At 33.0% G+C, this 21,559-nt stretch overlaps 4 protein-coding genes across 7 annotated transcripts; all 4 read left to right on the top strand.

Annotated features, from left to right (window-relative positions):
- The first annotated feature begins 50 nt into the window (after nucleotides 1-50).
- On the top strand, nucleotides 51-13,601 carry LOC25488160 (transcription termination factor MTERF15, mitochondrial). Of its 2 annotated transcripts, none has more exons than XM_013607825.3 (2): nucleotides 51-1,291; nucleotides 13,474-13,601. In XM_013607825.3, exons 1-2 carry the CDS (start codon nucleotides 185-187, stop codon nucleotides 13,528-13,530), a joined length of 1,164 nt encoding a protein of 387 aa, XP_013463279.1. In that variant the 5' UTR covers nucleotides 51-184; the 3' UTR covers nucleotides 13,531-13,601. The 2 variants fall into 2 exon arrangements, with proteins under 2 accessions (XP_013463279.1, XP_039686379.1); XM_039830445.1 differs by lacking the exon at nucleotides 13,474-13,601 and adding an exon at nucleotides 2,382-2,888 and having other exon boundaries at nucleotides 52-1,348.
- On the top strand, nucleotides 3,912-7,497 carry LOC25488161 (uncharacterized). Of its 2 annotated transcripts, XR_003009430.2 has the most exons (3): nucleotides 3,912-5,033; nucleotides 5,099-5,209; nucleotides 7,083-7,497. XR_003009430.2 is itself a non-coding variant. In XM_013607826.3 (2 exons), exon 1 carries the CDS (start codon nucleotides 3,989-3,991, stop codon nucleotides 5,207-5,209), a length of 1,221 nt encoding a protein of 406 aa, XP_013463280.1. In that variant the 5' UTR covers nucleotides 3,912-3,988; the 3' UTR covers nucleotides 7,083-7,497. The 2 variants fall into 2 exon arrangements, 1 of the variants encoding a protein (XP_013463280.1); XM_013607826.3 differs by having other exon boundaries at nucleotides 3,912-5,209.
- Nucleotides 9,159-12,358, top strand: LOC25488162 (uncharacterized). Its single transcript, XM_013607827.3, has 2 exons — nucleotides 9,159-10,434; nucleotides 11,994-12,358. Exon 1 carries the CDS (start codon nucleotides 9,199-9,201, stop codon nucleotides 10,432-10,434), a length of 1,236 nt encoding a protein of 411 aa, XP_013463281.1. The 5' UTR covers nucleotides 9,159-9,198; the 3' UTR covers nucleotides 11,994-12,358.
- Nucleotides 13,602-18,146: 4,545 nt separating the features above from the next.
- LOC25488163 (uncharacterized) lies at nucleotides 18,147-20,864 on the top strand. Of its 2 annotated transcripts, none has more exons than XM_024777526.2 (2): nucleotides 18,147-19,996; nucleotides 20,621-20,864. In XM_024777526.2, exon 1 carries the CDS (start codon nucleotides 18,215-18,217, stop codon nucleotides 19,451-19,453), a length of 1,239 nt encoding a protein of 412 aa, XP_024633294.2. In that variant the 5' UTR covers nucleotides 18,147-18,214; the 3' UTR covers nucleotides 19,454-19,996; nucleotides 20,621-20,864. The 2 variants fall into 2 exon arrangements, with proteins under 2 accessions (XP_024633294.2, XP_024633295.2); XM_024777527.2 differs by having other exon boundaries at nucleotides 20,627-20,864.
- Nucleotides 20,865-21,559: the final 695 nt, after the last annotated feature.

The raw sequence follows: 21,559 nt of genomic DNA on the forward strand, positions 1-21,559 counted from the left end.
ACAATAAATTAGTACTTGTAAGTACTAATGTTACGATATATTGAACGATTGGTACGATAATATTAACAAACACATTTTAAAGCATCTTCTTCACAAAATGGCAATGCTTATAATACGACTGTAAGAGTGTAAGAGAGTATGAGAAACCAGTTGAAATGAGCTAAACCATCATCTTCTTCACAAAATGGCAATGCTTCGTTACATTATCTTCAATTACCATCATTACAGAGCATTTATCTCCAATAACCCCCACAAATCAATCCCTCTTTTCCCATTCCAATTTTCCCACAATTTCACTACTTCCCAATCAGACTCATTCACCGTCTCTTACCTCATTAACACAATTGGTTTCCCTCGTGAAGCAGCTCTCAAAGCTTCAAAACGACTTCGTTTCAACTCTCCACAAAAACCCAATTCAGTTTTCAATTTCTTCACAAACCTAGGTTTTTCAGATTCCAATATACGCAGCATTATCATAAAACAACCACGCCTTCTTTCCTCAGATACCCACAATTCAATTCTTCCAAAGTTTCAATTTTTTCTATCCAAAGGTGCTTCATCTTCTGAAATCGCTTGTTTGTTAGCAGCGAATCCCAGAATTTTACAGAATAGTTTGGAGAATAGAATAATTCCTCTTTTTGAATTTTATAAGAGGTTTTTTAAATCTGATAAAGCTACAATTTGCTGCATCATTCGAAATTTGATATCTTTGCCTTACAATCTTACTACTGTTAATGTTAAGTTATTGATTGATTATGGAGTTTGTGATTCCGCTATTGCTAGATTGCTTTTGACAAGACCAGCTATACTTGGATCAATTGATTTCATTAGTACTTTGGAGGAAGTTAAGGGTTTAGGGTTTCACCTTTCAACTTCAACTTTTGGGGCAGCTTTGGTTGCAAAGAAATGTATGAGTAAAACACTTTGGGATGAGAAAGTTGATGTTTTTAAGAAATGGGGTTGGACTGATGAAGATGTTATTCGAGCATTTAGAGGTCGTCCTGAATTGTTGTTGACTTCAATTGATAAGATTAATTTGGTGATCAGTTTTTGGGTTAATCAATTGGGTTGGAATTCCTTGGCACTTTCTAAAAGGCCACGTATTTTTAGTTACAGTTTGCATAAAAGGATTGTTCCAAGGGCATTGGTTCTGCAGTATCTTGTGATGAAAGGTTTGAGGAAAAAGAATGCAAGCTTGGTTGAACCGTTTGCTCCGTCTAAGGAAATGTTCCTAAGAAAATATGTTCTCAGTTTTAAGGAGGATTCTGATTATTTATTAAAGCTTTATGAGGAAAACGTAAATCTTGCATCCACCAAGGAGAACATTGACATGCCATTCACCAAATAGGTGACTTCATAATCTTGTTTTTGTAATGTAACATTAGCTTGTTAGTTCTTAAATTTTAAGTGCTTATTCTTTCAAGGCATTATATCTAGTAGATGTAAGAAAGCTCAAAATGTTCTTGCATTTGATCGGGGAATGTTTTCTCATGGTGTTAGTTCTCCTTCCATATTTGTTCAGTCAAGAATCCTTAGTAGTATAAACAAACTATGTAAGCCGAGCAGGTGTGCTCAGATTCGTGATTAAAGCTTTAATTGTCTTTTTAAGCAAAGTTTAATTTTTAAGGGAGTTTCTATTACTCATATAATGTTATTGAACAATTTTGCGGCCTTTTTTAATTTTGACTAGCAGTGTGGTTCAGTGTGTTCTTTCCTTTTCTCAAATTATCATACTTCTGGGAATGCGTTGTAAAAAGGGAAGGGATATATTTCTTAGAAGGCTTTTCCAGGTTTTAGCGTGCCTTTTCTGATGCTTGATTGTAGGGTAATGAGTGAATAAGTAAGCAAAAACACTGTGTGATGAGAAAATTGATGCCTATATAATAGTTAGGGGTAGTCCAAACACAACATTTTAAAATAATTTAGGAGGTGTTCAATTGAAAATCATTATAGTTTAGAGGCAAATGACACTGATAATCTGATATTGACATACAGTTCATCTGATGATGTTATGGAATGATATAACATCAATTTTTTTAAACTGACTAGTCTATTATATTCCATTCCACTCTATTCCATCCTATAACAACAAACCAAACATACCCTAGATATTCTTTGAAGAAAAGGATCATTGAATTGAAGGGGTTCAGTGTTGTGCTCTGCTTGTTTCTTCTCTCGAAGGTCAAATAAACCACAGTGCAATCCCAATTACAACATGTGTTCTATAGAGGCTTTTCCTTGAAAAATTCAGTCTGATGTTGAGTTGAAAACATTGCTGAAATAAACAGGGACTCTGGTGGTATTTGACTGTCATTAAACATTCACGATATAAATTAAAGTTGTTTAGATTCGAGTTATATGTAGTCTTTTTTTGTATGCAGTCACTGCAGTTGGATCAATTTGCTGAATGCATCTAATGTTCCAAATTGGAAAGAAAAAAAAAACCAGTCTTTCTTGATCCAATTTTTCGATACTGTCGTAACAAAAGCTGCTATGTAGCACTGGTGGTGTTGGATCCGAGGTCCATGACATCCTGTGGTCATGGAGAAGGCGATCGTGGTGGAAACCTAACCAAGTATCGTGTGACAATGATTTATGGCTCCGCCATCAGCAATGTTCATCACAAGGGTGGATGCTACACAACAAAGATATCCAACATAAAAAACTACATCTTGGTGCCCGGATAAAAATAAAACTCATTAGCATTGCACGCTGTAAAACTCGATGGGATTTTTTTCTTCCATTCATTAATCCAAATGATGGCACCTTATCAGAGAGAGTTCTAATACATCTGAATTTGATATTAAGACCATTCTGCTATGCAACACCTGCTCCATTGTAATGACAGAATTGCAAAATTTCTATGCAACAGTTTTGCAAATCTGAGTTGAACACACAAATATGAATATGTTCACTTCTCAATTTGTTTGAACTTCATTAAGGCTAGAAAATAACATTTTTGTAAATCTGGTCTAACATCATAGAATATTATAAAAACTTCCTTAACAAAAATTTAATTTGTTTTTAACCCAACATAAATTGAATAACAATTTTTTAAATGTTGGAATCCAAGATAAAAGCAACGAAAATCTAAATATAGAAATTAAATTTTGAGCTCATTTTTTTAAAGAGTTTTTATAATATTCTAAATATGTGTATAAACAATCATGTGTTGAATCCCTTCCAAAAACAAAAATCGTATGTTGACTCAACATGGGTTAAAACTACTTGCAAGATACTCCCTCCGTCCTTTGCTTTTTTTCACATTATTTAAAAAAATTGTTAGGGTAATTAATGTGTCTATTTTGTGTGTTAATATTACCGAATTATCATTTGTTTGTATGTATATTAAATTTGATTTTTCATATTTCAAAACAAGTTAGTGGTACTCCCTCCGTCCCAAATTGTATGTCACTTTAGAAAAAATATTTGTCCCAAATTGTATGTCACTTTAGAATACCAATGAAACATTAATGTTACTTTTCCTATTATATCCTTAACTATTTATTACTCTTTATTTTTTCAATTCTTTCATTTATCTTTCCCATATCATTTATTAAGGATAATTTTGTAAAACAACTCATAATATCTCTTTCCCACACAATATTAATTACATTTCTTAATATGTGTGAAATGCCCAAAACGTCATACAATTTAGGACGGAGGGAGTATTAATTAGAGATGTGTTTAAGAAAAAATAATAAATGTATATAGTAACTTGAAAAAATATTTATATTTAAAGACAAATTTTTAATCAAAAATAAATGTTTATATATAGGGATGGAGTAATTTTGTAGGGACAATTTGATTTTTTTTGATGAAAAAAAAAAAGTTTGGTTGGATATATACTATCATCGTAGAATAATCAAACAAATTTAAATCTAAGAGTGATTAAAGTGCATGTTGACAAATTTTATAAAAACACAAACATGTTTTTATACGAGGATGATAGCAAAAATTTATAACCTCTCGTCTCATTCTCATTACCATGTTGAACAAATGGTTTCTCTCCCAGAATGTTGTTTTAGGTCTCATCACAACAAAAACAACAACCTCAAAATTCAACAACCCTCTTTTCAACCAACACTTCTCATTCCCATTTTCACTCACAAGATTCTGCACCACAACATCTCAATCTGAATCAGTCACACATCCATTCGCTGCATCTTATCTCATCAACAATTTTGGGTTCTCACATGAATCTGCTCTCAAAGCTTTCAACCTCAAGCAAGTTCGTTTCAATACCGCAGATAAACCTGATTCAGTCATCACCTTCTTTCAAAATCATGGCTTTTCACACGACAACATACGCATCATGATCAGAAGAGCACCATGGTTACTTTCATCACAACCCCACAAAAGGTTTTTGCCAAAGTTTCAATTTTTTCTATCCAATGCTGCTTCTTCCTCTGATATTGTTCCATTGTTAACTACAAACCCTAGAATTTTACGAAGTAGCCTGGACTTGGAGAAACAAATAATCCCTCTTTTTGAATTATTAAGTAGGTTCTTGAAAACCAACAAGGATATCATTCTTTGCTTAATTCGATATTGGACTGCATTTGCTACTAATCCCTATCACCTTATTGTGTCTAATATCAATTTGATGTCTGATTTTGGAGTTTCTGATAATGTTATTGGTAGTTTGCTTCAGTCAAGGCCGTCTATATTTGGTTCAAAGGATTTGATTAAGTCATTGGAGGAAGTTAAGGATTTAGGGTTTCATCCTTCAATGACTAATTTTGGGACTGCTTTGATGGCCAAGAAATGTATGAGTAAAAAACTTTGGGATGAGAAAATTGATACCTTTAAGAAATGGGGTTGGTCTGATGAGGCTATTATTCGAGCATTTAGATGTCGGCCTGAATTGTTGTTGGCTTCAATTGATAAGATTAATTTGGTGATGAGTTTCTGGGTCAACCAATTGGGTTGGAATTCCTTGGCACTTACTAAAAGGCCACATATTTTTAGTTACAGTTTGGATAAAAGGATCACTCCAAGGGCCTCAGTTTTGCAATTTCTTTTAATGAAAGGTTTGCAAAAAAAGAATGCTAGCTTAGTTACACCTTTGAGTTATTCTGAAAATTTGTTTTTGCAGAAGTTTGTTTTCAGCTTTAAGGTGGACTCCGATTATCTATTAAAGTTATACGAGGAAACAATGAAAATTGCATACCCAATGGAAAACAATGGCATGCCATTCACTAATTAGGTAATTTCATAATCTCTTTTGCAATGTAGCCTCAGCTTGTTAGTCATAAAATGCTAGTGCTTATTCTTTTTAGGCCAAGATAGAGGATGATCTAGCTGACTTGTTTTATTTGCTAACCTGGACCAGAGTACCTTATGATTTATCATATGCCTCATATCTAGTTGATAAAGAAAAACACGAATGGTCTTGTATTTATTTAGTCAGGGAATGTTTACTCATGGTGTTATTTTCCTTCCATGTTTGTTCAATCATGAATCCATAGAAATATAAACAAATTATGTATGCAATTCTGCTCAATTAAATGATCGAAACTTTAAGCTTGAGATTATTCAGTACTTTGCCTATTTGCTTTTTATGTGGTTCTCTACACATCATCTTTATAAGGATTTTTCTATTATCACTCATACAACTTTATTAAATAGTTTGCGACCTTCTTTAAGCTTGAAGTTGTTTCCTGAAATGTTTAGAGAACATTTTGAGCATGAGGCTTCTTATCTTTTAAAGTTGTATGAGAAAAAACACAATCATGTATACACCACGGACTAAACATGCATGTCATGATTATATTTTCAGGTATTTTAGCCTTTATATGTTGCTGTTGTCCCTGATTCGAATTGAATTCATGTTTAGTAGTTAGTACAAAATATGTAGGAGCTAGATTAACCAACTTTATTTTGTTTTCTTATTTGGACAAATGTTTGAGGGGTAACCTTGGCGCAACTGGTAAAGTTGTTGTCATGTGACTGAAAGGTCACGGGTTCAAGTCCTGGAAACAGCCTCTTGTATAAAAAACAGGGTAAGGCTACGTACAATACACCAATAATGGTGGGACCCCTTCCCGGACCCTGCGTATGCGGGAGCTTTAGTGCACCGGGTTGCCCTTTATTTGGACAAATGTTTGTTTGTTGTCATTGATATTTTTCAAAATTGGGTTGTGTATTGATTCATGCTCCCAACCCCACTTAGTGGGATAATGCTTGGTTGTTGTTGTTGTTGTGTTGTATATCAGTCTTCATAATACCATATAATATTGCTACAGGTAAAAGTTGAAATTTTCTTGTATTTGTAGGCATGAAACTCTGTGTAATGAAAGTGTAATTAGGGTTGTGGTGCAATTGTTAAGACTTCTCAAACTTCAATATTGAATGTACAATTGTTGTTGTTGATTACATTTATTTAATACACTTGGCAGTTAGCTTTATGCCAAAGTTAGGTCAGGTCATACATAAAACTTTATTTTGTCACATTTTGGTTTTATTTGCACCTTTTGGCCAACTATTATGGATTAAAATACATTGGCATTTTGTCAATGTTCTGTATTTTATGTGAGTACATTATGTGTTTGACACCACACATGCTTGAGCACCTTGTTTCTCTGGCAAAATTTTGTAATATCCTTCCTAAAACCTTTACATGATTTGTTGAAAATTGCAACAGTTTCAGTTTTTGCATCTTCACACAATCTAATTTTGTCTTGGATGCTTCTAGTCTTCAATTGTTAGAGCTAAAATGATAACATGTTCTTGCTGTTGATTTAAATTTCTTACATTTTATTAATTTCTTATTTTTTTTTAAGAGACATCTTCAGTTGTTTTATATGTGCTCGGTTATTGTAAATGAGCTATCCCTCTTTGCCCTCTAACTAAGCAACTTCTATATTATTCTTATCTTGTTTATAGTTTGTGTTAGACTGTTAGTCATGCCCTATGCCCTCTTTTGTTGTCTTACTAATCTTAAAATCTATGATTCATTTGTTTTTTACGACTGAAATTCTTAGTCGAGTTTATAAACTTGTTCTCACTTATATTTCAAGCTATAATCTTTATCCACGGCCGTTGCAGTCGCCATTGCTGATTTTTTGATCTATTTGTAGGTACTATGGTTGTAACAATCAATGTTACCTATTGCTTTGCTACATTGTTATCAGTTTTCAACTACCACTTTTCCTCTATAATCAAGCAGCAGCTTTGCAGAAATTAGTGTCAAGTTGTTGTATGGCAGAGACGAGTATCAAACGTCCGTGATTATAATTTGATGACCATTCTTGATTCTAAAATCTAGCTAGGTATTGATTCTTTCAGCAACCATTTTTTGCATTGGAGCCAACTGATATGTTAATTTAGAAAATAGTTTTCACAGAATGCTAATATGCCGCATTTCCATACACTGAAATTTGTTGTAACTCGTAGAAAAGCGGTCACAGATCCAACATAAATACTTCTTCAGTGAACCTTTAAAATCACGGCACAAAGCCATATGAACGTGTGTTTTCTTATACCACCGCCAAACTAAACAATGACCAAGTGTATGTTTGATTTTGCGGTAAGAAAAATTGAGTTTGAGTGAATTGATTCTTACTAAATGTGTGTTTGGTTATGCGGTGAAGAAAATTGATTTTGGTTGAATTTAAAAGTGAGTTGAATGAAAAGTGATTTGTGTTTGGATACCTTTACAATAAAAGTGATTTGTATTGTTTGGGTATTTCGTGTCAAAATTGTTTTTGGTTGTGTAAATGACCAAAATAGATTTCTCATATGTGTGCATTTAAAAAATATTTCATTTATTTTATTTGTTACAAATTTCATTTACATCTTTAGTTAGTTATTTAATTTTATGTTTCATCATTAAATTTATTACAATTGTGTAAATATTATTAAAAAAAACTTTATACGAAATTTTTTTTATCAAAAGAACTATCCGAGTAATTGACTATTAAGATTCATATTATTATTTTATAAAATTTAAAATTATTGGGTTTTAAGGAAGGCTTTCAGATGGGCCTCAGTGGAACAAGAAAGCACCGTTTCTTCCCAATAACAGTGTCTTTCCTCTTCTTCAACCTTTGTCCTTGAAATTTCTGCAACACAAAAATAGTACCTTCACAACAACAACAAAAAATCATGCATACCAGCACAATGAGATGGAGTAGCGGGTTTCTCAAGGGATTTGTCAAATTTAAAAAAGTATATAAAAGAAACTGATGAGATTTGCGAGCAAAAGAGACAATGGGATGATATGTACTTCTGCGGTGGAAAGAATCAATTTCAAGAAGTTAGAGAGAGCAGCTTCTTTAAAAATAGATTATGAAGAGGAAAATGTGCGACGACGGTGAAGTGTTGGTGGAGAACCAAACAAGTCGGAATCGCGTTTGATGGGTAGGACGTGCGTTTAACCGTTCACACCGTGTAACCAAACAGGGACTAAAATTGAGTTGAAAATAAAATGATTTATGTTTAGATACATTCATAAATAGGGAACTTCTACGGTACACCCGCAAATTACGGTGTATCGATACTCTCGCTTACAATTTTTATAATTTAACTATCATTTTTTATGAAGAAAATAGGTGTTTGTTAACATATATATTTTAGAAAATATCATTTTATAAGATAAAACATCATTTCATTTTTTTTATAAAAATCATACTAAATTTTTTTTACATTGGAAAAAATAATCAAAATTCTCTATTATGAATAATAAGAATTCAGAAAAATCAAATTTTATTGCGTTGACATTTTTGGTAAATAAGATTTAGTTATTATAATTATAGGTGATAGAAAATAATTTTTTCCTACAAAAAATAACTCATTTAACTATTAATTTAAGGATTTGGTGTACCAATACATTTAAATTGTTGGGTGTACCATAGAATTTGCCTCATAAATATGTGAGTTGAACAATAAATATGAACCTAGATGCGTTAAAAAAATTGGATTTTTTTTTTTATGTCCAACACGCATCATAAAGAGACTCTCCATCTTTTTGATTTCGTCCTCATTAAAAAAATTGGATTTTTTTTATGTCTAATATGCTATTGGTTAAAATTCATGAATAAGTGTGGGTTCGAAGCTAGACCCCTAGTAATAATAATACAAGAGGAAAACAAAAAAAAAAACACGTGAAAACATTTTAAGCCTATATTTATTTTTTGTGTGAAAGATAAGCTTATATTCTATTGTGTGTTGAGAACCTTACGGATTAGAACACTTATGTCTCATCTCATTCTCACTACATTCCGAACCATGTTGAAGAAATGGTTTCTTTCCAACAATGCTGTTTTATGTTTCATCACAACAAAATCAACAACCCCAAAATTCAACAACCCTCTTTTGCACCAATTCCCAATTTCACCCAGACGTTTCTGCACCATAACAGCCACTTCAGAATCAAACACACATCCATTCTCTGTATCATACCTCATCAACAATTTTGGATTCTCACATGAATCTGCTCTCAAAGCTTTCAACAACAAGCAGGTTCGTTTCAATACCCCAGATAATGCTGATTCTGTTATCACCTTCTTTCAAAACCATGGTTTTCCAAACTCCAACATACGCATCATCATCCAAAAGGCACCTTGGTTACTTTCATCACAACCCCACAAAAGGTTATTGCCAAAGTTTCAATTTTTTCTATCCAATGGTGCTTCTTTATCTGATATTGTTCCATTGTTAACTACAAACCCTCGAATTTTACGAAGTAGCTTGGAGAAACAAATAATCCCTCTTTTTCAATTATTAAGTAGGTGCTTAAAAACCAACAGGGATGCCATTATTTGCTTAATAAAACATTGGACTACATTTACTATTTATTATCACCTTATTGTGGCTAATATCAATTTGATGACTGATTTTGGAATTCCTCATTCTGTCATTGCTAGATTGATTCGATCTAGACCATTTTTAATTTGTTCAAAGGATTTGATTAATTCATTGGAGGAAATTAAGGGTTTAGGGTTTGATCCTTCAACGACTACTTTTGGGTATGCTTTGTTAGCCAATAACTGTACGAGTAAAAAACTTTGGGATGAGAAAGTTGATGTCTTGAAGAAATGGGGTTGGTCTGATGAAGATGTTATCCGGGCATTTAGGTGTCATCCTGATATGATGTTGACTTCAATTGAAAAGATTAATTTGGTGATGAGTTTTTGGGTCAATCAATTGGGTTGGGATTCATTGGCACTTACCAAACGGCCACATATTTTAACTCATAGTTTGGAGAAATGGATTGTTCCAAGGGGATTGGTTGTGCAATTTCTTTTGATGAAAGGCTTGCGAAAAAAGAATGCCAGCTTAGTTACACCATTTAGATATTCTGAAAAATTGTTTTTGGAGAAGTTTGTTTTCAGCTTTAAGGAGGAGTCTGATTATCTATTAAAGATATATGAGGAAAAAATAAAACTTGCATATACAATGGAAAACAATGGCATGCCATTCCCTAATTAGGTAATTTCATAATCTTCTTTTGCAATGTAGCTTTATCTTGTTAGTATTAAAATATAAGTGCTTATTCTTTCTAGCCCAAGATAGAGGATGATCTAGCTGTCTTGATTTATTTGCTAACCTGGACCAGAGTGCCATAGCCGGTCACAATAATACCTTATGATTTATCCTATATGCCTCATATCTAGTAGATAAAGAAAATCTCGAATGGTCTTGTATTTATTTGGTCAGGAAATGTTTACTTGTGGTGTTTGTTTTCCTTCCATGTTTGTTCGGTCAAGAATCCTTAGAAGTACAAACAAACTATGTATGCAATTCTGCTCAATTTAATGATTGAAACTTTAAGCTTGAGATTATTCAGTACTTTGCCTATTTGCTTTTCTTGTGGCTCTCTATACATTATCTTTTTAAGGATTTTTCTATTATTACTCATACAACTTTATGAAACTCGTTGTGTAATGTGGAAAAATGCAAATAATTTGGGGAAAATGAAAGTGTAATTATGGTTGGGGTGCAATTGTAAAGATTTCTCAAACTTCAATATTGAAGCTACAGTTATTATTGTGGATTACATTTATTTAATACACTTGCAGTTAGCTTTATGCAAACAATAAATAAATGTTCTGTATTTTATTTTGTCACATTTTGGTTTTATTTGTACCTTTTGGCCAACTGTTATGGATTAAAATGCATTGACATTTTGTCAGTGTTCTGTATTTTATGAGTACATTATGTGTTTAACGCCACACAGGCTTGAACACCTTGTTCCTTGGTGTATTTTGTGGTGATATTTTACTCAACTACTTTCGGATATTGTCTCTTGTCATAGACACTTATAGCCTGGTAGAGTAATTTCTTGATAATGTTAATTGGAACTTAATATTTTGGCGTGTTACTAATTTTTGGCCTTCATTTAGTACTACTAAGTAAACCAATAGCTTACCTCCTATTTTGTTTACCACTCTCAAAAGGAATGATTTGTTTTTTTATACAATCACACCTGTAAGGAAGCAGCTTTTGTTCAATTGGCAAGGATATGATGAAACAAAACTTTGTTGTGTCTGTTTGCTATGTATGAAATGGCTTCTTGATCATAATGCATTAATCAGTGCTTTTTTTTCGCTGGCAACGTTCTGTAGTATCCTTCCTGAATCCTTTATATGATTTGTTGAAATTGTAAACTTAGTTTCAATTTTTGCATCTTCACACAATCTCACTTTGTCTTGGATGCTTCTAGTCTTCAATTGTTAGAACTAAAATGATAACATGTTCTTGCTGTTGATTTGGATTTCTTACATTTTATTAAGTTCTTTTTTCTTAAAGGGACATCATTTTATCTTCAGTTGTTCTATATTGATCTTATCTAGTTTATATTCTGTGGTAGACTGTTAGTCATGCCTCATGCCCTCTTTTGTTGTCTTGCTAATATTAAAACCTATTCATTTATTTTTTATGTCTGAAATTCTTAGTCGAGTTTATAAACTAGTTCTCATTTATATTTCAAGCTATAATTTTTATCCATCTGTTGCAGTCACCATTGCTGATTTTTAATCTATTTGCAGGTACTATGATGTAGCAGTCAATGTTACCAATTGCTTTGCTACATTGTTATGAGTTTTCAACTGCCACTTTTCCTTTATAATCAGGCAGAGACGAGTATCAAATGTCCGTGATTATAATTTGATGACCATTCTTGATTTTGAAATCTGCTCAGTGATTCTTTCATCAACCATTATTGCATTGGAGCCAACTAATATGTTAATTTTGGAAATATTTTTCATTTTTTCACAGAAGCTTGTAGTGTTAGCTTTACTCTGGCTGTATGCTTGAATTGAATGCTAATGTACTGCAGTTTCAAATACACTGAAATTTGTTGTAACTAATAGAAAAGTGGTCACAAATCCAACATAAATACTTTTCCAGTGGACCTTTTTTTCTTTCTACATACTCATAGACAATAATCATTGTGAATTTTCTTTGCAAAAACCAACTAGTGAATCAAGATGGTGATGGCAAATTTTGGACATTCTAAAAGGACCTGTGTGGTTCCAGAGACACTTATCATGATAGTAACCTTCACCTTGATTCAAAACCATTACTCACCAGACTCGATATTAGACTTTACCAAAATTGTTTTTTGCTGATTGTATTTCAGCAAAAGGGGTTAAGAAACCAAAATATCCATGAGGGGAACTCCCTCCAAACACACCTAAAGGTATCCATCCAACACTTTTTCACTATCCTTTGTTCCTTCTTCCTTGTTAGAAGACGAACACTTGGTTCATTCTTTTGTTAATTCTCTCTAGAGTATTCTGATTTTGTTTTTAATTTCTCAATTTTATAGGAGGCCAAGGTTCACGATTAACTTAAACGGCTTACATTATATCGTAAGGGTAAACTACACAAGAGTGTGTTTGGATGGGGGAATGTTTTGAGGGAATGTAATGTTTTGAGGTAATTCAACTACTTTGAGGTGAATTCAAACAATAGAATTCACCTTAAAGTAGTTGAATTCCCTCAAAACATTCCCCCATCCAAACACACTCTAAGGGGTCCTCTAAAAAAAATATGGTATATCCTAAAGGTAAACTATATCCTAAGGGAGTTAATTTATTTATAATAATTATAATTCATTTCATTCCGTCAACTTTTCAAACAATAGGAAGATTCTATCATAGAATACCTAAACCCAAACAATGAAATGAGTTCTATACTTCATTCCACTCCATTTTGCTCGATTCCACTATATTCAATCCTGATCGGTTGGTTATCTTCCAACAATCCAAATAAATTTTGGATCAAAACTAAAGAAAAAGATCAGTACTTTAAAACACACACGACACTCGCTGATCATCTCATTGACACAACATTTTGTTTTTGTAAAAACAGAACCCTAACATTTGAGTAAATTTTCAATCCATGTTGAAGAAACTGTTTCTCCGCCACAAATGTAGTAGTTTTAGGTCTCATCACTGTTACCCTCAGCACTTGTTGTTCCCAATTTCACAAATTGATTCTGGTTATTTATTAAATCTTTATGAGGAAAACGTAAATCTTGCATCCACCAAGGAGAACATTGACATGCCATTCACCAAATAGGTGACTTCATAATCTTGTTTTTGTAATGTAACATTAGCTTGTTAGTTCTTAAATTCTAATTGGCTATTCTTTCTAGGCCAGGATAGGGGATGGTCTAGCTGAATTGTTATAACAATGCATTATGATTTATCTTATGCCTTATATCTAGAAAATATAAAAATGCTCACATGGTTGTATATCTCATTCTATGTTTGTTCAATCAAGAATCCATAGTAGTAAAAACAAACTATGTAGCCAGCCCACTCAATTTAATGATTGAAACTTTAAGCTTGAGATTATGAAGTGCTTTTGCTTAGCTGATTTTCCTTTGGTTCCCTACACATTATCTTTTTAAGCTGAAATTTTAAGGATTTTTCTATTACCCATACCATGTTATTCAACAGTTTTGCAACCTTCTTGAATTTTGACCAGACATGAATCGCCGAGTTCTTTCATTTTATATTTTGGAGAATGTTTAACTACTCTTTAGATATTTGCAAAAATGGGATCTTCTCCCTTTATGGCGAGCACAGCTGTTGTGTCAGTCAGTCTAGAGAAAATCTGACTGTCTGCCTTTATGTAGGAGAGGAATACAGACCAAGGTGGCTGTTTGATTGATTTTGTGCAGAAATAGCATTTCCGTCATATACTTTCGTCCCCCAACCATTATTAGTTGATTAATGATATCAGAAGTAATAATTCTGGTAATCTGTTGTGGAAATGAAAGGGATATATTTCTTGGAATGCTTTTCCAGTTTTTAGCATGCCTTTGTTTGATGTCTGGTTGAAGGATAATGTAAGTAAGCAAAACAACAATGTAATAATTAGGGCCTTGGGGTGGTCCAACCACCCCATTGTTTAAGAATTTGGAAGGCATTCAAATATTTATAGGTTAGAGGCGAACGAAACTGGTAATTTGATATTAACATACATTTAACATAACAACGAGAATTATAGTTAATCAGTTGTCCAGTTACACCTTGTCTTCTAGAGGCTCTTCCTTGAAAAGTTCTATCTGATGGTGAGTTGGAAATATTGCTGAAATAAAAGGGAAACTGGTTGTATCTGACAGTCATTAAATGTTTTCTTATAAATGTAAGTTTTTAAGATTTCAATGATATGCAGTCACTGCAGTTGGATTGATATGTTGGACGTATCGGACGTTCGAAATCAGAAAAATAAAAACCCGACTTTCTTGTCCAATTTTCTGCTATTGTCGCGTGAAGGTTCTATGTAGCACTGGTGTTGGATCCTAGATTCCGTGGTGATGGAGAAGGGGATTGTGGTCGAAACCCAACTGAGCATCTCGCGACAATGATTCATGACTTGGCCATCAACAATGATCATTACAGTGGTGGCCCCGGTGATACACAACAAGGATATACGATTTCCAACATCACAAAACTCCATCTTGGTGCCCGGACAAAAATGATGAACAAGAGCACACAAAAAAACTCATTGGGATTTGTTTATTCATTAATCCAAATGATGGAGCCTTAGCAGAACAGCTCTAATACATTTGAATATGATATTGGCACCATTATGCAGCACCTGCTCCATTGTAAAGACAAAATTGCAAAATTTATAAGCATCAGTTTTGCTTCACAAATTGTTTAATTTCTAAACACACATTTGAATATGTTTAACTTCACAATTTGTTTGAACTTCATTAAGTCCAGAAGATAACGTTCTCGTAGAACTCTAGATGACCAAGAAACTAAATAATAACTATTGATTAATAGTAGTAAGCATAGTTGATAGCACAGCATGTGGGGTTTATAGCAGCGGCAGTTTCACTGCCCGGCGACCCGGGCATGCACACAGGCCCCGACCCAAATTTTTTGCAATTTCTTATGTAATTTCCTCTGAATTTCTTATATAAATTCCTATAAATTAGGCAATTTCTTTAGATTTTTTTATTATTTTCTTGCAATTTCTTATATAAACACCTATAAATGTGTTGCAAATTTTTTTTGTCTAGGCTTTATAACAATCCTGGCTCCGCCACTGGTTTAAAGCAAAGCTTGCAACGAGTTCTCTATGTCAATGTTTGTTGTTGGATTGAAGTCAAGTTGATGCCACCTTTGTATGGTTGCGTGCAAGTAAGAGTGTTCCCCAGAAGGGTTGAACCGGCTTTGGCCAAAGCCGTGTTTTGGGTTAGGTAAAATACTTGTATTGTTTTTATGGAAAATATGAACCAACCCAACTTTATGATGAATGAGTCGGTTTGGGTTGGATCAACGACTCACTAGAAATAACTTATAACATGACATATTATTGTCCCATATCCGATTCTCATATAAATATACTTGTTATCCTATCCATATCCAACATTGATGAAAAATTGTATCCCACCTCGTTCCCGACGGGTTCAGATATCCCGTCCCCGCATTGAATATTACTTTTTTAATAAAAAATATAAGTTTTTTTTGCAACCCTTAGAGAAATGTTTTTTTTTTACAGAAATAAGTTTATTGCATTTCATTGATTAGAATGTTAGAAATACAAGATGGAATGTTAGAGTAAATATAAAAATTAGGATTAGATGGAGCTTCCTAAGCTAAGTTGTGAGCAGCACCGTTTGCTTGTCTACAAATGAACTTCAAGTATGAGTTCGTTAAATCAATTGCTAACATGTGTCTACAATCATTAATAATGGCCATATAATTTGAGACATTGTTGCTTCCTCCATAAACACTATCAACCCCTTGAGAAATTGTTGCTTCCTCCATAAACACTATCAACCCCTTGAGAAATGTTGTAATGCATTATCCAGCAATATGCTCACTTTAACATTTGTTAGACTGATTGATTTAGTTGCTCCTTTAAATATCGTAGTTTTTATAACACGACAATTATCAAACAAAATAACATGACATATCAACATAAAGTAATTTTCTACGTTCGGGACGGATTTGAGTATGGATTCCGAGTGGGTGCCTATATACCCGTTACCTGTCTCATACCCGTGTTTTGAAATCGGGGAAAACTCCAATTCATACCAAAATTCAGTCAAAACAAGAAAAACTCGTCAAATTGAATATTAATTTAGGCGGGTAACCACGAGTATGAGTTTTGTTGTCATACCTGATAATTATATATTCGATTTGAAAAAACAAAATGGAATGGAATATAACAAAACTCATTCCATCTTATTCCATAAAATCCTCCACGTTTTATTCCCCCAATTTGTGGATTATCCCATCTAATGAAATTTTATAATTAAAATATGAGTCTGATTAACAAGTGTCTATGGGGCACTTTTAAGGGTTCCAAAAGAAGAAATTATTCCTCCCTCAAAAAAAAAAAAACAAGAAGAAATTATTCCATAAAAAGTTAGACATTGCAATTTTCAATGCATTAATTACACAAATTAAAAAAAAGTTAGCATTTGAAGGCTAGTGTTCCGAGGACACTCGCTAACGTTTCCTTAAAATATTACTCCCTCCGTTCCTTTTTAAATGTCACTTTTGGAGAAAAATATTGTTTCAATTTAACTGTCACTTTCAAAGTTCAATGCAACATTAAACGTTGTTTTACCAATATTATCCTTAGTTATTTATTGTGGAGAGAGAAATATATAAAATGAGATATTAAATGAATAAGGTTATTATAGTAAAAGTATGAAGTATCGTATCAAAAGTAGTAATATTTATTGATTGTATTGGTTTGTATAAAATGTCAAAAAGTGACAATTAAAAAGGAACGTGGTAGTACTCTATTACCCTTAAATTTAGGGTTAATTAAGTTTTTGGTCCCTATAAATATATGCAGTTTTGTTTTTAGTCCCTATAAAAATAAATCACAGTTTTTAGTCCCTACAAAATTTCCTGTTAGTGTTTTTAGTCCCTGTTAAATTAAAATTTATTTAATTATGCTTAAACTTCTAAATTTTTGAAAGATTTTTTACATACATGTTCATAACATCGGAAGACACTCTTTTGTAATTTTTTTTAGTTTTTTAACATGTAATGAATTAAATATGAATTTTTCTAAAAACCAAATTTTCAAGATTATATTAATGAAAATTTGGACATAATAATAAAATTTAAGTTACTTTTTTGCGGATGAACTTTGTATAATATTCTAAGTAAGTATGTGAAAAATATGTTACAAATTTAAAAGTTTAAGCACAATTAAGCAAATTTTAATTTTACAAGGGCTAAAAGTATGTGTTGGTCCCTGTTAAATTGAAATTTGTTTAATTATACTTAAACTTTTATATTTTTAAATGATTTTTAACAGACATGTTAAGAACATTATAATAATCTCTTTTATAAAAAATTAGAATTTTTTAACATGTAATGAATTAAATATAATTTTTTTAAAACGCCAAAAATTCAAGATAAAACTAAAGAAAATTTGGACCTAAAAATAAAATTTTGAGCTAATTTATTGTGCATGAACCTTTTATAATGTTTTAAACAAGTATGTAAAAAATCATTAAAAAATTTAAAATTTTAAGCATAATTAAACAAATTTTAATTTAACAGAGACTAAAAACATTAACGGAAAATTTTATAGGAACTAAAAAGTGTAATTTATTTTTATAGGGATTAAAAACAAAACTGCAGAGATATTTACGGGGACCAAAATCTTAATTAACCTTAGATTTATAATCTTACCTTTTCCTATGCAATTCCTTTCTTTTGAACTGCAACCTCTCCGACCATTTGATTCGAAACCATCTCACATTTCCCGACCCATGTTGAACAAATGGTTTCTCTCCCAGAATGTTGTTTTAGGTCTCAACACAACAAAAACAACAACCTCAAAATTCAACAACCCTCTTTTCAACCAACACTTCTCGTTCCTAATTTCACTCACAAGATTCTGCACCACAACATCTCAATCTGAATCAGTCACACATCCATTCGCTGCATCTTATCTCATCAACAATTTTGGGTTCTCACATGAATCTGCTCTCAAAGCTTTCAACCTCAAGCAAGTTCGTTTCAATACCGCAGATAAACCTGATTCAGTCATCACCTTCTTTCAAAATCATGGCTTTTCACACGACAACATACGCATCATGATCAGAAGAGCACCATGGTTACTTTCATCACAACCCCACAAAAGGTTTTTGCCAAAGTTTCAATTTTTTCTATCCAATGCTGCTTCTTCCTCTGATATTGTTCCATTGTTAACTACAAACCCTAGAATTTTACGAAGTAGCTTGGACTTGGAGAAACAAATAATCCCTCTTTTTGAATTATTAAGTAGGTTCTTGAAAACCAACAAGGATATCATTCTTTGCTTAATTCGATATTGGACTGCATTTGCTACTAATCCCTATCACCTTATTGTGTCTAATATCAATTTGATGTCTGATTTTGGAGTTTCTGATAATGTTATTGGTAGTTTGCTTCAGTCAAGGCCGTCTATATTTGGTTCAAAGGATTTGATTAAGTCATTGGAGGAAGTTAAGGATTTAGGGTTTCATCCTTCAATGACTAATTTTGGGACTGCTTTGATGGCCAAGAAATGTATGAGTAAAAAACTTTGGGATGAGAAAATTGATACCTTTAAGAAATGGGGTTGGTCTGATGAGGCTATTATTCGAGCATTTAGATGTCGTCCTGAATTGTTGTTGGCTTCAATTGATAAGATTAATTTGGTGATGAGTTTCTGGGTCAACCAATTGGGTTGGAATTCCTTGGCACTTACTAAAAGGCCACATATTTTTAGTTACAGTTTGGATAAAACGATCACTCCAAGGGCCTCAGTTTTGCAATTTCTTTTAATGAAAGGTTTGCGAGAAAAGAATGCAAGCTTAGTTGCACCATTTGGTTATTCTGGGAAAATGTTCTTGAGCAAGTTTGTTTTCAGCTTTAAGGAGGAGTCTGATTATCTATTAAAGTTATATGAGGAAAAAGTGAAACTTGCATACACAAAAGAGAACAATGGCATGCCAATGCCATCTACCGAATGTGTAACTTGTTAATCATCTTTTGGAATTCAACCTTAGATTGCTCCTTCCTCGTTTTGAAGTATTTATTATGCCTAGGACAAGATAGTGGTTAGTTTAGTTGTCTTGTTTCGTTTGCTAACTTGGACTACTATTTGTTTATCTTATCATCAGTTTTAGTTACTTTGGTGCATAGGTCTTACATCTAGTACATTTTAGTTACAATTTCTTTATGTCTAGGGGTAACCTTGGCGCAATTGGTAAAGTTGTTGTCATGTGACTGAAAGGTTACAGGTCCAGGTACTGGAAACAGCCTCTTGTGTAGAAAAACAGGGTAAGACTGCGTGCAATAACCAAAAAATGGTCGGACCCCTTCCGGGACCCTGCGTATGCGGGAGCTTTAGTGCACCAAGTTGCCCTTTATATGTGGAAGATGGTTTTTCATTTGGCCAGGGAATGTTTTTCTCATGGTGTTAGTTATTCTTCCTTGTGTATTTAATCCAAGGATCCATGGTATATATACAAATTATATATGCAGGCTCACATGTTTTCATGATTAAAGCTTTCAGCCTTAGACTGGTAAGTGCATCCTTGAACAACTTTTCCTTTTGTTCTCTACACATTGTATATTAAAGCTTCATGAGGAAAAAGTGAATGTTGCATACACTAAGGTGACCTCATAATCTTCTTTTTGTAATGTGGTACTTGTCATGATAATAATACCTTATGATTATCTTATGTCTTATATCTAGAAATATAGAAAAGTACATATGGTTTAGAACCAAAAAAAAAAAAGTTCAAATGGTATTGCATTTGGTCAGGGAGTGTTTTCTCATGGTGTTAATTCTCCTTCCATGTTTGTTCAATCATGAGCCCTTAGTAGTATATACAAACCATGTAGGCTGGTCTACTCAATATTATGATTAATGCTCTAAGCTTGAGATTATTATGTACTTAGGGTAGCTAATTTTCCTTTAGTTATCTACACACTGTGTTTTTAAGCAAATTTTTAATTTTAAGGGAGTTTCTTTTACTCACACAATGACATCAAATAGTTTTACAGCCTTTTTGAATTGTGACCAGTAGGGGTTCACTTTGTTCTTCTGTTTTATATTTAGAAGAATATTTATCTACTCCTTAAATATTGAGGAGCACACCTGATGTTCTATTCCAGAGAAAATATGATTGTATGCTTTTTTGAAGGAGAAGATTATGGACTAAGGTGCTGGATTGATTGATTTTGTCCCCCAACTATTATTAGTTCATTGAAATGATTGATGATGGGCGCCATTGAGAAGACTGCTGTGGTTGTTTCGACTTAAACTTGGACATTGTGCTTTCCATGTTCCCTCTATTTGTAAAAATCTATATTATCATTACAAACTATATTCATCTATAGATTCAGAGTTGGGAAAATTCCTTCCTCAACACTTCATTGCCTAGTTAAGAAGCGAGGTTTGATCAAATTTCTTCGGGCAACAACTCGTTAACCATTACAAGAGAGTGTGGTGTAAAATTATCATTTGAAGCCCTTGAAAGTGATCTTAGAAAGCCATAAAAAATTGAACCAAATGTTGTTCTATACGATCAATATGTGGTTTGAAGGCGCTTGCAATTCTGCTGATTAAATGAACATTAGTAGATTTTAGAGAACCATATTTATCACTTGTCATATGAGAACATGTTTGCTTTACATGGGAGTAAAATCCTACTGCCAAGGGGGACACCCTTCACACCTCAGCTAGAAAAGAATTACAGCAATGACTACAAAGATAATCGTCCAAAATAGAGAATGTCGACACCAAAGACTCGAGAACAACTACACTAGCAAAGGGAAGAATGTGAGAATCTTGACCAATGGTTGAGCTCTGTTGACTAATAGCCTGTTTGATTTGGCAGTATATGTGCTAAATGTACATCTCAAAGAGCACTAGATGTGAAAAGAAAGAAGTTAGAAAGTATGGCTTCCAAGTCAATGTGGTTTCCTACCGCGATTTCTCACTTTCCAACGCCACACCAAACACAGTATAAGATTATGAAGTTATTGAAATCAAAGTTGGATGGTCGGATTATGTAAAATATGTATACAGGGAAGCTAGTAAGAGTACACAGAAAATGATCAAATTCCACTAAAAGAAATAC

This window comes from Medicago truncatula, chromosome 2 (genome assembly GCF_003473485.1).
Source record: "Medicago truncatula cultivar Jemalong A17 chromosome 2, MtrunA17r5.0-ANR, whole genome shotgun sequence".
NCBI classification, from domain to species: Eukaryota; Viridiplantae; Streptophyta; class Magnoliopsida; order Fabales; family Fabaceae; genus Medicago; species Medicago truncatula.